The sequence below is a fragment of the Mirounga angustirostris genome, unplaced genomic scaffold (assembly GCF_029215605.1).
Source record: "Mirounga angustirostris isolate CCGP_5_RB_7025 unplaced genomic scaffold, mMirAng1.0.hap1 SCAF_5, whole genome shotgun sequence".
NCBI lineage: Eukaryota > Metazoa > Chordata > Mammalia > Carnivora > Phocidae > Mirounga > Mirounga angustirostris.
Genome location: NW_026991713.1, coordinates 89,370,763 through 89,386,247, shown reverse-complemented (window position 1 = coordinate 89,386,247; position 15,485 = coordinate 89,370,763). Strand labels below are relative to the sequence as shown.

Below are 15,485 nucleotides of genomic sequence, written 5' to 3'. Positions count from 1 at the left end.
GGGAAGGTTAGGAGTACCTCCCAGCTTATTCCATCAAGCCCCAGTGTGATTATTACTGTGCTTCTGAAGTGCATCATCATAAAGAAAATTCAGTGAGCCATTTTTTGGTAAAAAGAGAAGATGATTTTAGTTGTCAATGACACACCATTCAGACTAGTTTAGACCAAAGAGAGAGGGCATTTGTTCAAAGGATGCTGAGATATCTCATCTAACCAAAGGAATCTTATAATCAGAGCTAAACCAGAGGAAGGAAAGGGAGCAGCTCAGTGTCAGGAATGATTGGAACCAGGGGCCACACCCCTGCAGAGACCCGCTCTTTTTTTTTTTTTTTTTTTTTTTTCTCATTTCTGCTTCTCTCTCTGTCTTGGCCTCTCTCTCTCTTTCGCTGCAAACCAACCTCATTCTCACAGTGGAAAACACTACCACCCACAACCCCCAAGCATCACATCTGAGAGTTTCCACAGTTTCCAAAGGGAACTGTTGACTCTCTTTCTTAATCAGAGTTTAAAAATTAACAGGAGAGGATACTGATTGCAGGCCTGCGTTGTGACATCCTCTCAAGCCAACTGCAGCCCGAGAGAGCAGACTCACATAGGAACAGGACAGTTCTTACTAGAACCGCTTGGCTAAATCAATGGGGAGCACTATTCCCCAAAAAAGGAAGGATACTGGAGAACCAAATCAATAAATGATTTGAAGCTTCAGATGCTTCAAAAATATGAAATGTAGGGTAATAAATTCTATGTGCTAAATGTTTAATTTATAGCATGTTGAAAGCTTTTGTACATTCAATATATAAATGAACACATTCAGGCTTATTCCAAAAGAATTATAAAGGAGGTAGGATTGTACTAAAGGTCTGACATACATCCTAAAATCAGGTATGGGTATGAGTCTTTGAAAACATATCCCAAACCCTTAGTTATCATGACCATTTTGCCTTTAATCAATATTGGAAAAAAGCCACAATTTCTCATCCCCTCAATTTGTTCATCCAATGAGTAGGCTGAACTAAATCAGTAGTTCTCAACGGGGCCAGGACCAGGAAGTCCCCTAGGGAAAGTTTGGGAGTATGTGGGAGTATTTTTGGTTCTCATAATGCCTTGGGAAGAAGCTACTAGTGATATTCAACGGAGAAAGGGACAGGGATGAGAAATGTTCTGTGATGAGTAGGACAGTCCTGCACAATAAAGAATTGTTCCAGGCCAATAGTGTTCCATTGAGAGACCCTGGACTAAATGTGGGACGAGGGTACATCCAAGCTTTCTAACTCACGTGTATTAGAATTCTCCAGAGAAACAGACCAATAGGAAATATATACATGTATAAACACTAATACAATATAATGTAATCATATAATTCATCCATAAGTTCATTACATTATATATTTCTTATATAATTATAAAATTCTTATGTAATTATTATAAGATGCATAGCCTATATACTATAATATAATTGAAGAAATATATATATAAAGAGACAGTCTTATTTATTATTTTTTTTTTTTAGATTTTATTTATTTATTTGACAGAGAGATAGCGAGAGCAGGAACACAAGCAGGGGGAGTAGGAGAGGGAGAAGCGGGCTTCCTGCCGAGCAGGGAGCCCGATGCAAGACTCGATCCCAGGACCCTGGGATCATGACCTGAGCCGAAGGCAGACGCTTAACGACTGAGCCACCCAGGCACCCAAGAGACAGTCTTATTTGAAGGAACGAGCTCACACAGTCGTGAGAGCTCACAAGTCTGAAAACTGCAGGGCAGACTCTGGACCCAGGGAAAAATTGATGTTGCTGCTCAATCCAAAAGCAACCAGGAAGCAGAATGTCTTCCTCCTCAGGGCACCTCAGTCATTTCTCTTAGGGTCTTCACCTGATGGATCAGGCCCACCAACATTATGGAGAGTAATCTGCTTTGTTAATCACATCTAAAAAAAAACCCTTCTTGCAACATCTAGATTGATGTTTGACTAAGCACTATCTAGGCTCACCAAGCTGACACATAAAATTACCCGTCACACCATGATTTGAAGGAGCATTTAGTATCTTTATTTATTCTGAAGCTTTTCTTCATCTTTCTTTGTTCTTAGAACGTTGTTGATCCTATATGTAATTTATTTGGTGCCGAGTCCTGATATTGTATCCCTGCTCTGGTGAGAAAATATAAATTATTCTCCAGAAGTCTGCTTTAAGTCATAGGCTCAGACTGTACTTTTTAACATTTGCCCAAGCAGTGACCCATGGGTGTGACTCACTTCCCTTTTTGTTCACCAGCCCTCAGGCACCACCAGCCTCCAACAACACCCCCGACCCCCTGCCTCCACTCCCTCAGGTTCCATGTCCCGGTACCCTCATCTGTTTTCAAAGACTCACACTCATACCTGATTTTATGATGTATGTCAGACCTTTCACATGGCAGCCATCAAATTTTCCTGAAGTTGGTAATTAATCGAAACTTAAGGGAAAAAAAAAAAAGGTTTCCTGCTCTAATAAGAACCCAAGAGGGTATCAAAATGGCCCAATCAGCTGGTCTAGCTAAATTCAGTAGCTGAACAGTTATTTGTTCTGTTTATATGAATGCTTAATACTTGTCTTCATTTTGATACTGACATTGAAAGATCACACTCATACTGAGACATTACATCATTTATAAGCATTATGCAAATTGAAACTAATGTCTGGATTTACATATATTACCGATACAGCTGTAAGTCATACATGAAGCTCTATGATTTGCTAATTTGCACTCACTAAATACATCCCTTTTTCACTCTGCATCTGATTTTGGATCTGCTGGAAAGATTGATTATCCTTCTGATGAAAATGTGCATCTTTTCTTAAGGAGGTTTGGGACTCAGGGATTAGATTCAGTTCCTCATTTTGTATGTCTCATATGGAAAGGTTTTGAAGAGCCAGACTTTAGAGCTTGAAATTGGAGAGCCCACGAGATATACCATATATTGCTCATTCTGCCATTAATCTCTATGTTTTGTATTAGTTTGATCAGGAGGCTAATGAAAGCTCTCACCATCTTTGTTCAGAAACGTGGCTGCAGATGCCAAAAGGGACTGTATTCCTTGCCACGTAGTTCATGAGAGATGAGCCTTGATTTCTGCTAGTAGCTCCCATTGGCAGCTCCTTTTACTCGTGTTCCAGTCCAGTTCGCTGGAGACCTGCCTGCAGCCTTTGTTGAAAGAAGTCACCTTGAACTCTCTCCAACAGTGCTTACTCCGGGGGTCTTGCTTGGTTCCCAGACCTGAGTTTTCCCTCCTCTTCTAGTTTGGGTCTCTGTTTCTAGGTGTCTATACTAGCGATCTGTCCAGCAGCTGGAGTGTGGCCCCTCAATCCCGTCCTAGTGGGCCAGGGCCCTGCCAGCCCCTGCTAGACTCCCCTGAGGTTGGTGCCCTTCTCCTCCAGTCCTCCATCACCTCCCCAAGATGCCCATTATTACTGCACCCCATTCTTCCTTTAGAGTACCTGTCCTGGGTTGAATTGTATCCCTCAAAAGATATGTTGAAGCCCTAAGCACTCAGTACCTCAGAATATGACCTTATTTGGAAACAGGGTCATTGCAGATGTAATTAGTTAAGATGAGGTCATACTGGAGTGGCGTGGGCTCTGAGTCTGACTGGTGTCCCTATGGAAACACAGCTGTGCGAAGACACAGAGACGAACAGGGAGAACACCATGTGGTGACAAAGGCAGAGATCGGAGTTATAGAGCTGCAAGTGACGGAATACCAAAGGTTGCCAGCAAACCACAGACGCTAGGAAGAGGCGGGAAGGATGCCCTGATATTCCTCTATAAGTGACAGACGTCAGAAGTCCCTGCTAGCACCTCAATTTCAGACATATAGCCTCCAGAACTGTAAGACAATGAATTTCTGTTGCTCGAAGCCCCCCAGCTTGTGGTGCTTTGTTACGGCAGCCCTCAGAAATGAATACAGAGCCTCACTAAACACCTCTTCTAAATCCCACCTCCTTTAGGGTTTTCCTGAAAACGAGCCAGACCTGGCCCAATTCCACCGAGCCTTGTACCCTGCCACACTTGGCACCTCTACTGTCAACACCGCTGGTGACGTCGTGTCTCCTCACTTGTTCCATAGTCTAGTAATCGAACCCGCCTGACTCTGATGTCCAACCTGTCCCAAATACTTAGCCCCTGCTGACATTGTTACAGACTCTAGAGCCAGACTAGAGTTTGCACTCTTCTCAAAAGATGACTGTGCATGTTATGGGCTGCCTGTGTCCTCCCAAAATTGGTATGCTGATGAGATGGAGGCTTGGGAAGGTAAGTAGGGCTAGACAAGAAAGGTCACGTGAGCACACAGCAAGACGATGGTCACAGGCAGGCCAAGAGAAGCCCCAGAATGACGTCTACCTTGTCGGCACGTTGATCTTAGCCTGCCCAGCCTCCACAGCTGTGAGGAATACATTTCCATTGTTTAAACCACCCAGTCTATGGAGTTTTGCAATGGCAGCCTGAACAGACTGACGCAGTGCATATGTTTGTGCTTTGCTTTCCCCGACTTGCATGCTTCAAACTCAGCCAACCCAACGTAGACTGCCACTGGGCTTTGGGGACTGTATTAGATTTCTAGGGCTGCCGAAACAAATTACCACAGTCTTGGTCACTTAAAACAACAGAAATTTATTCTCGCAGAATTCTAGAGCCCGGAAGTCCAAAATCAATGTTATCAGGGCCATGTTTCCTTTGAAGGCTCTAGGGGAGAATGCTTCTTTGCTTCCTCCAGCTTCTGGAGGCTCCAGGTGCTCCTGGCTTACAGCTGCATGACTCCAATCTATTTCTCTGTCTTTATATGGCCTTCTCTTCTCTCTCTTAGAAAGACACGTGTTCTTAGATACAGGACCCACCCAGATAATACAGAATAATCTCATCTTATGATCCTTAACTTAATTACATCTGCAAAGCCTCTTTTTTAATAAGGCCACATTCACAGGTTCTGCGGGTTAGCATGTGGACACATCTTTGGGGGAGCCACCACTCATCCCGCTGTGGATGACTCCGTGGCCCAGGGAAAAACACACAGAGTGATAAATCATAATAGAAACAAAACTGAAAATTCAAAAATGATTTATGTCAGTTTCAGGCCATCACCTCGTCCTTTGCCTTTATGAAGATTTAAGCCTCTGGAGTTTCCATATGGCTGGAAAGAGAACAACTGCAAAACTACTGATCCGGAAACTTAGTATTTGATTTTCCACTGAGCGACAGGCTAAATTACAAAAGATTGCAGAGCATTTTGTGTACATCCGCCGTTCCCGCTCTGCCGTGGTTCAGCCTTGGCAATTTATGTTTACAGTGTTCAGCCAGTTAAACCTCTCTTATCAGCTTAGGGCATTTACAGCAGGGAGGCAACACACAATTAAAGTTCTGTCAGTTAGTCAGCTTCCATATGTGCTCCAGCTCCCAGCTCCAATCTGTTTCCACACTTTTCTTTCATCACCGAGGCCTCTTCCTGTGGCTCCTCAGTCTGTCCTCAAAGCGGGGCATTTGTGGGGAAAGTTGTCGGTCTGTTAGTGCCAATGGCAGAGGAGGGAGAAGTTATGCATCCAGGCAAAGCAAAACAAAGAATCCGAACAGAAGCATTTCATCGCCATCATCAATAGTGCTGTATTCATATTTGTTGAGTTTAATCGTTCCCTTGGAGGGTCACTATACGTGACTGAGGGATGGAAATGTTGTTAGCCTTATCTTACAGATAACTAAACTGATGTTACCAAGAGTTGAACTACTTTTCCAAGACCCTACAGTTAAGGAGTGGTACACCAAAAGAAGCCAGATGTTTTGACCAACTATCTCTAGAGACACTCTCTAAAGGAGGTAGACTTCCAAAATATTTTAAGCAATGGGAGCATCATTTAAATTAGCGTCTAGCTTCCAAGAGGAACTAACCTAAAAATAACACTGATTTGGTTGAAGTTTGCTAAAAATAAACTTTGTTACTTATAAGAACAATGTAGTCAGTCTTTGAAAACCCTTTCAAACGAAAAAACCACTTATAAAGTGACAGTGACATGCTTCTGGTTAAAGGCATTTAGCAAGCAAGGATTTTGCCTGAAACAGAAAAACTCCCTTTGTGAATTGAGGATCAAAGTCAGCATAGCTTGTCTTTAAGGTTGGCTTCCACTTGGGCCCCAGAGCTTGGGATTTCATGATCTTAAAAAGCCCAAAGTGTTGCAGAATGGAAGGAGGAGAGAGATCTGAGTGATTCGAGTGAGTCCATCCGTGTGGACCACAGCGTTGCATCCCAGTTAGTTGTCAAGGAACTTCTATGTGGAAACAAGAGAAGACTCAAGAACTTGGTCTCTTTAAAACATATGCTTTGCAAAGAATGCTTATATCAAGTTAGAAAGGCCATGAAAGAGATGTGCCTGTTTGGTCTCTCAAAACATCACCAATGTCTCCAGCCCCCTTCAAAAGTCTTTCAAAGAGGGGCACCTGGGTGGCTCAGTCGTTAAGCGTCTGCCTTCGGCTCCGGTCATGATCCCAGGGTCCTGGGATCGAGCCCCGCATTGGGCTCCCTGCTCGGCCAGGAGCCTGCTTCTCCCTCTCCCACTCCCCCTGCTTGTGTTCCCTCTCTGGCTGTCTTTCTCTCTGTCAAATAAATAAAATCTTAAAAAAAAAAAAAAAAAAAGTCTTTCAAAGATGCTCCCAAACCCTAACCCCAGCTATGTATTCCTCTCGATTATGATTCGATGGAGTAAAAATTGGGAGGAATTATGAAGAGTGAAATGTGAGCACAACATTAATGTCCTATCTGAGTAAAAACAATTACAGCCTCAGCTAGTAGTCTCACAGAGAAGTGCGTACTCTATAGATCATTCCATCTGTAGATGGCTGTATATGCTGTTTACTAGTATTTCCCTGAACTTTGTACAGGAACATAACCAGATCTGCTGCACTGGTTGTGCACTGCCCAACTCCAGGGAGCTATTCACACCGACCACACCATCAATGATACCTCCTGGGAAATCCAGGTGGCCTGACCATACCAGCTTGTTTCCTAGAAGACACATGAGATGAACACTTAGAAGCCCCCCTAGCCCATCACATAATCTTGTTGAAGTGTGATGGTTGTCTGTTTATATAAAAATTGCCCTACCAATGCAATTGGATTATAGGTTTTATAGCAGTACTGATATGTACATACAGGCAGATATTTGGTTGTTCCTATTTTCACTGAAAGGTTTGCCTGCCCACTACTGATTCATCTTCACTCTCCAATTTATTACCAGATACTTAGTGCCTGTGGATCTTACTTCTTGTAACATGGGGAATATTCCCCACTTGTTTTCACTCTCTTACTACTTTCTCTAAGGCCTATTGCCTGTAGGACAAACACCTACATTTCCCCATAGAATAGAAATGTTTACACATATTGTGTACATTTCAGTTAACATAGACCTCCAAAAACCTGAAATGTGTCTCTGTTTTCAAATTTTCCATACCTTGGGTGATACACATAATTCTTACCTTCTCCATGTGATCACTAAGCTATCCAGGGTATTTATGTATTATATTAGCCCTATTCCTGCAATAATGCTATAGAAGCATCCTATAGGGTTAATCTCAAAATCTCAATGAGCAGCGACAACATTTATTTATTTTCCTCCTTCAAGGGTCTGTAGGACAGAGTCAGGTCTGTTCTAAGCATCTCCTCATTCTGGAGCCAGCAGCCTCCCTGAGCATGTTCTTTTCATGGCAGATGAAAGGAAAACCAAACTGAGCAAGCACACTTAAAGCTTCTGATCAGAATGATTGCTACCCAAGTTCATTGGCCAAAGAAAGTTGAGAAGAGTGGAGTGGAGAAGTGCACTCTGTCCCAAAAGGGAGCAACGGGAACATCGTGTGGAAGATGGGGTGTGATAATTCTATTACAGGCAGGGAGTGAGGAAAAATACAGTGTGAACAATAATCCAATCCACACCAACTACTGAAATCTCAACTCTATTCTCTTGTCATTTACAGGAGTTGAAATTGATTGGACTGGACATCCCCCACTTTGCGGCAGACCTTCCACTGAACCGATGTAAAAATCGTTACACAAACATCCTACCGTGTAAGATTCTCACTAGAGCCTATCCTGTTCACGTCTCTCAAAGGCTGACAGACTGTTACTGCAGATTCATCATTTTCCCCAATCTCTGGCCAAGCCCAGCTGCGGTCTGGATCCTCAAGGCCATCTCTGCTATTGCATTGGTCCCATTCATGCTTTGATGTTATTAAATAACATAGGGTACCATCCTATGTAGGAATACTGAACTTCTTTGCTTTCAACTGAATTGTGTCTGGTGATCAGGAAAGACTGGCCATTTGGCTCTTCAGAGATCAGAAATCTTAGCCAAATTAGGATAAGATAATCTGAGCTCTCATAAACTATTTTCAGTCAACTCCCTGACAAGGGAAGGAGTGCAATGTACTAAAATGCCTCCTCTTTCTTACTTCTGGTAGGTTCTCTTGTTGCTTAGCATTTTGTAATAAAAGCAACATTCGAGAAAAAAGTAATATGAAGCATTTAACGGACAAATAAAATACATTCCAATATAAATTTAACTTTCTTCTCTGCCACAGTGGATAGAGGTCGGGGGGGCGGGTAGTGCTGGGAGAAATGGAGAAGGGGGAGGAGGGGAGCTGAAAAAGCTCTAGAAGGAGAACTTTCTCCTTGATCGGCCTTCTTAATAAAACTGCATAGTGTCATCATTATAACACTTTTCATCTGTACACATTCCAGAATGTACTTTTCTCATCTGAAATCTGTTTACACAAAGTCTGTGCAACTCCATCTTCTCTAGATTTCCCAAAGGTAGTGGATTTTCTGGATGTGCTAGGTGACATGGAATTCATGGATTTAGGCTATATCTTCTAGCCTTCCATACAACCCACCAGATACTTTAGTTCCTCTAAATGTCCTGGACAATGACCCCACAAGCTTGAGACAAGCACAGGGGAGCTGATGGAGAGGAAACGGTGATTGAGATGTGTTTCTATATTTGTTTAAACAAGAAACAAAGATTGAGGTGTGGCTGAAATATCAGGCTAAAATAAACTCGACCTACTCTGTCACGGGCTGATCTGACTTGCTGTTTGGTTAGAGAAGGTCAAGACAATTCTTTCTGCTCACATTTTTAATATTTCTTTTCTTCTCGTTCTTTACAGATGACTTTAGCCGAGTAAGATTAGTCTCCATGAATGAAGAGGAAGGCACGGACTATATCAATGCCAACTACATTCCTGTGAGTAAAACACAGTAAAAAAAAAATTTTTTTTTAACCAGGCATCCAAATTCTAGCTCAGCCAGAGGAGGACAATGCAGGCTCCGGGGATGCATCCAACAGTTGTAAAGAGAGCCATTCTCCACCTAGCCACCCGACTCTCAGGAACACTTCCCATTATTCCTCTTCAGAATAAGGAATGGGGGGAAAAGCCCCTAGATGAGTAATGTTTGGATTTCTTTGTAAAAGCTGGTGAAAGTGAAAGTAAATAATTACACTAAAGATCATCTGTGTTGGGTTTAGCTTTCGGTTTCAGCAACTCAACTCAAAGGGCTCCACCTGAGCCCCTGTTCTTCAAAAATAGTGGCTGTTCTCATTAAAAAGGTGTGAGAACAAGGCTTACAATCACGCTGACCTACACGGGTCTGTTACTCTGACTACCTCTTTGATGTAAAAGGGAAAGAATACGACCCAGGTATGTGATCCTTTGCCAGGCTCATCCCCCAGTAAATTCTCAGGTTTTCCTCTTTCATGTGGACCAGCATTTGGTGTTGACTGGGGCTCCTTAGGTGACAACTTGGTGACTTCATCTTTCAGGGATACAACTCATCCCAGGAGTATATTGCCACACAGGGACCACTGCCTGAGACCAGAAATGACTTTTGGAAGATGGTTCTACAACAGAAGTCCCAGATCATTGTCATGCTCACGCAGTGTAACGAGAAAAGAAGGGTAAGTGCCCAAGAGGGCTGTCCCCACTGGCAGCACAACCCGTACTAGCCGTGGTCATGGCTTGAGTGCTTACTGTATACCAGAAACTTCCACTTGCTCCATTTTTCCTCCTCACAATAGTACAATACAGTCCTTCAGAGGCAAGGACTTCTGTTTTCCCTAAGTGAGCACAGACTCTTTCTTCCATAGCCTGTTTGTTTTAAAAGGTTGTGCCATTGTCCCCTCAGGTGAAATGTGACCATTACTGGCCGTTCACGGAAGAACCCATAGCTTACGGAGACATCACCGTGGAGATGATCTCGGAGGAAGAGAGGGATGACTGGGCCTGCAGACACTTCCGGATCAACTATGTAAGTCACGAAGCACATTTTCAGGTCCTCATGCTGAGGGGACACCCACGTGTCAGAGGCCAACCCACCGTCACCTCAGACTGTGAGCTCTTCAGGCTTTGCAACAGTGCTTTCTTCAAGAGATAAAGAGATAAATCCCACTTTCTGAATGTATTGGTTTCCCATTTCATCCACAATGGTGTGGATGAAATGGTTGGCCTGGAGAGCCCGAAGAGATGGGATGAAAAGTCCTCATGGTTCCATCTCAGTTTAGCCCAGGGCAAGAGGAGACTCGGGGAATCACCCGCTCACCAGTTATGACTGAGGAGAGAAGTTCTCAGTACTTATACTAAATTCCATGTGCGAATAATTAGGATATATAAGACACACTTAAACTTTAAACACTTAGACCATAACTTAGTAGTTTGGGTTTGGTTTTGTTTGGCTTTTTTCCTTATTTTTGTTCTGGTTTGGTTTTTACTATGTCAAAGCTACTTCAGGCCTTTTTAACCATGGTTCCATACCTCTTTTAAAATGCCATTGATTTCTGAATATTAGCATGTCCAGGAAAAGTCTCCTTTTCCCGGACCTGCTACCTCTCTGATGATTAACCTTTGAGCTTATGCTGAATGTTTATGTGCTGCTTAGGGGCCGACAACAACCAGTCACCCTGTTGCCTTCTTCACACATGGCAGTCCCAGAAGAGGGGAGGGCATTTTTACTAGTAGTCACTTGAACATGCTCTCTGTTGAGGACAACATTGAATAGGAACATTCTCATTGTAATGTTCTCTGCTTAGAAACAGCACTTCCTAAACGTATACGTCAGGGGATGGTAGACTGGGCTGTGGACCGATGGACCACTGCTTGTTTTGTAAAGCCTGTGAGCCAAGAATGAGTTTTAATTTTTAAGTGGGTGGAAAAAAAAAAAGAAAAATAATATTTCTCACAAAATATGGAAATCATATGAAATTCACATTTCAGTGTCCACAAATACCATTTTATTGAGACAGAGCCACACACACATTTGCTTACATGTCACCGATGAGCATTTTTGTGCTACATCAAGCTCTAGTAGTTGCAACAGAGACCCTATGACCCATAACACCTAAAATATTTACTGTCTGCCCTTCACAGAAAACATCTGCTGACCCTTAATGTGGACAATGGAAACAAAGATTGTCCGTATCAATACAGCAGAAGTACTCATTAATTCGTCATTTATTGATATTTGCAAGTTTAATCACTTCTTAATCACTGGTAGTTAACAAAACGGTTTTTGCTACAGGGGAATTTAGGCAAATCCTTAGCAGACTGTTGCTTTGCGCTGTTCCATACTTTTGAAATGGCCATGTCTGCCTGTTCCCTAAACACTTCCCCCTCAGAGTTTCAATTCAAAGGTCACCTCCTTTGTTAAGCTTTTTTCCCTAGTCTCCAGACAGCTTTATTCCTTCCCCCTCTGCTCTAGTCTCATCTAGATTATTCTATCACAGGACACCAGAGATGCTTATAACTGTCTCTCTTCATGTCCTCTTCCCCCAGCGTGCTGTGAGTTTGGGAAGCACGTACCCTGTTGTAATAAGCTTTGTAATCGCAACCCTTTGCCATTTATAAAATCTTTGTGGGATGAATAAATGAGTGAATGAATGAACGATTTCAAAAATAATAAAACACTTGGAAATCTCACAGACGTTCCTCAGGGAAAATATTTGACAGCCCGAATGCCGTTTGAATCCAGCTTTGTTTCTTGGCTGTTTCAGCCGGAAAGCCAGTGTAAACTGCTGGGTAAACGTAGAACAAATAATTCCCTGAGTTTGCATTCAGGAGAAAAGAGACTGCAGAGCACAAAATAGGGTCTGTTCCACGCCTGTTTCCTTGACAGAGAAGAGTCACATAGAGCAGTGTCTGGTCAGTCCTATGCTTCTCGTCCTTGGTCTTAAATGCTGACCTATCTTTCTTTCTTTCTTTTTTTAAAGATTTATTTATTTATTTGAGAGAGCGAGAATGAGAGAGAGAGAGAGAGAGAGAGAGAGAGCACATGAGTGGGGGAGGGTCAGAGGGAGAAGCAGGACCCCCCCCCCCCCCTGCTGAGCAGGGAGCCTGATGCGGGACTCGATCCCGGGACTCCGGGATCATGACCTGAGCCGAAGGCAGTCGCTTAACCAACTGAGCCACCCAGGCGCCCGTGACCTATCTTTCAATGATAATCGTGTCAAGGGCTCGAAACACTGAAATAAAACATTGAATAATAGTATGTTCTGGTAAGATGCCTATTCAGTAGTCACAAGCATTCGGTCCTAGAGTGCCCCCTTTTGGCCATAAACCGAATCTAAGTTTTATGCTTCCTGGATGAAGGTTGTATTGCGAAAGAATATTGTGCTGTGCTCATGCGCATGTTTTTCTATTTGTTTCAATTTTTGCTCACACTCTTCTTTATTCCTTCCATATTGATATATGGGAGCTTTCAGAGTACAACCAGATAAAAGTACATGAATGAGGACATCGGGGTAAGAGAAATTTTGAAATGGCTAAGATGAACAAGGATGGTTTTCTCATTTAATAAGAAAGGAGGAAAATGACCGTAACACATAATTTGCCGCCTTCCAGGGCTTGAAAACTTGGCCTGAACTGCGTAGGAACTGGAGACTGAAACCAGCAAAAATATGTTTGTTCCCATCGACGCGTGCCTTGCTATTCAGCTGACAGGGATCACCCTGATAGAGACTAATGACAATTTAAGTGTTTCCCAGTTTTGAACCACTTTGCATATTTTAGCTGGATACATTTTCAGATCAATTATATATATGTATATATATCTATACACACATATGTATTGCCTACCATGTACAAGTCTTTGAGCAAAGCCTGTAATCAGCCTTGGAAAAGAGTTAACATTTTTTGTGAGCTTTTCTGGGCAACCAAAGTTATCTAGTGATTGAGTATGCTTAAATCCTCATGGTGCTGAGTAATGGAATCATTCTGCACAATTTATTATGCTTGGGTTACTTCCTTGCCGTACCTCCTGAAAACAGCAGTGAGATTCGCCAGCATCTTTGCAGACTTTTGCACCCATGCTCCATGTGTCTAAGAAAGAGCCCTTGAAGGCAGTGAGGGAGGCACTGCATGTGGCTGGGAGTGGATAGCCTTGAGTGCCTAGGGGACAGGGGGTCCAGTCGAAGTGCTGATTTACTTATGTTTACACAGATCTTATTATGTATCTTATCACGTATTTACGTATATGCTTTGTTTATGCATTTACTTATATTTATACAAATTTTACTCCACCCAAGGCCAATGACTCTTTGGAATTCATTTCTCTTCAATACCTGAACCTGGCTTTAGTTTCATTACCAGGCCAAATTCTTCCAAATTATGATACAGTATTCCATTCACCGAGCGCATTCTAGGTTCTTAGCAAGTTTGAGGGAAGGGGATGAATTAGATCTTTGTGAGGCCTGGATTTGGACTATTTCTGATAGTTGATAATAAGAACAGAATAAATCTTTATGCTTACAAATTAGTAGAGACTAAAAAGAGTGAGTCTTGGGGCGCCTGGGTGGTGCAGTTGGTTAAGCATCCGACTCTTGGTTTTGGCTCAGGTCATGACCTCAGGGCAGTGAGATCGAGCCCCGCATGGGCTGCTTGACGTGTGGCGTCTGCTTGAGACTCTCCTTCTCCCTGCCCCTCTCCCTTACATTCTCTCAAATAAATAAATCTTAAAAAAAAAAAAAGAAAGAAAGAAAGAAGAAAGAAAAAAAGAGTGAATCTTGAAGGCCCACACCCTAACTGATAATTCTCAGTTCAGAGGGGACAAGAACACATTTGACATATGCGTCAATATGAATGAGATAAATATACAAAACATACCGACCCACGGGGATTCCCAGAACCAACCATAAGCCTGCACTGAGCTGGGAGAGAGTGGTGGTAATTAGGTAGTAGTGATGACCATATCTACCAGGTCCCATCCTTCACAGACATGAGCACACTGAATCCTCACAACCACCCTTGTGATGGGTTATTTTATCCTATAACATCTAAAAGGGCTCATTTTAAGCATGAGAAAACATGTTCAGCAAGTCTGTCTTGGGTCAGAGCACAAGACAGGGATTGTCATATTGGTGACTTTTTGAAAGTACAGTCTTGGGTCAAATCTCTAAGGGAACAAGGGAATCAGGATAGGCCAGGGCAGGGAAGGAGCTACACGCAGCTGTGGGTTCCGCTGAATTCTGGCCTCGGCTGGGTCCCACGGAGATGGCCGGGGCAGTGAATGGCACTGTGCTGTTAGCTGTGCCCCCTGACGTAAGGGGGCAGGCATTTGTACCCCAGTATCCGTCATTCCTTAGCTACGCACTGCCCTCATCAGGAGAACACATCCCCTCGGGCACACTCCAGAAAGGCAGGCAGTTCCCTCTGTGGAGGACAGCTATGAGGAGGACACAGCCATATGCTGTTAGCAGCCGCTGGAAAGGGGGTGCATCAGCCTGGCAAAGGGGACCCGGGGGCAGGCAGGAACCAACAGCACCTTCCATGGGATTCCTGGACCAACGCTGATGTAACTGCCGAGTGGCCGAGCCAGGAGGCACACCCTGATCGGCTTGAGCTCTTATCTCTACAAAGGCATAGATTCGCCTATTTATCCTACTCTTCGAAGTTTTACACAATTAGTATTTTTCTTTCAGGGCCTGCTTTGGGCCAGACACCATCCTCAGAGCTGGGAAGGGAAGAGGACTGGCCAGGAGGGGAACGTGGCTTGAACTTTAGAAGCCATTAACCTGTGAGCTGCCATGGAGGCCTAGGCCATCGGGCCGGCGCACTGAGACATTCATGCTTGTGTTGGCTTTTTCCCCTAAAGGCTGATGAGATGCAGGATGTGATGCATTTCAACTACACGGCGTGGCCTGATCACGGGGTGCCCACGGCAAATGCTGCGGAGAGCATCCTGCAGTTTGTACACGTGGTTCGACAGCAAGCTACCAAGAGCAAGGGCCCCATGATCGTGCACTGCAGGTAACCTCATCAGCCTTATCTTCTGTTAGGGTCCCACGGGCTCTGTTTTCCAAGCAAAGAGCCCACCGTTCCATATACCCCGTCACACTGAATTTGCCATTATGTAAACTATGGCTTTTTTTAAAATTTACAATTGATATCTTACCTGATACATGATTTACTTATATTATGGCTTTTCTTAT

General features: G+C 43.4%; 1 protein-coding gene across 1 annotated transcript in view; it reads left to right on the top strand.

The window, feature by feature from the left end:
* Positions 1-15,485, top strand: part of PTPRO (protein tyrosine phosphatase receptor type O) — a 241,860-nt gene that overhangs the window by 211,787 nt on the left and 14,588 nt on the right. The window contains exons 20-24 of the mRNA XM_064591529.1: positions 7,990-8,080; positions 9,178-9,254; positions 9,831-9,965; positions 10,193-10,315; positions 15,149-15,303. Coding sequence (XP_064447599.1) covers positions 7,990-8,080; positions 9,178-9,254; positions 9,831-9,965; positions 10,193-10,315; positions 15,149-15,303 — 581 coding nt within the window. The remainder of the gene's footprint in view (positions 1-7,989; positions 8,081-9,177; positions 9,255-9,830; positions 9,966-10,192; positions 10,316-15,148; positions 15,304-15,485) is intronic.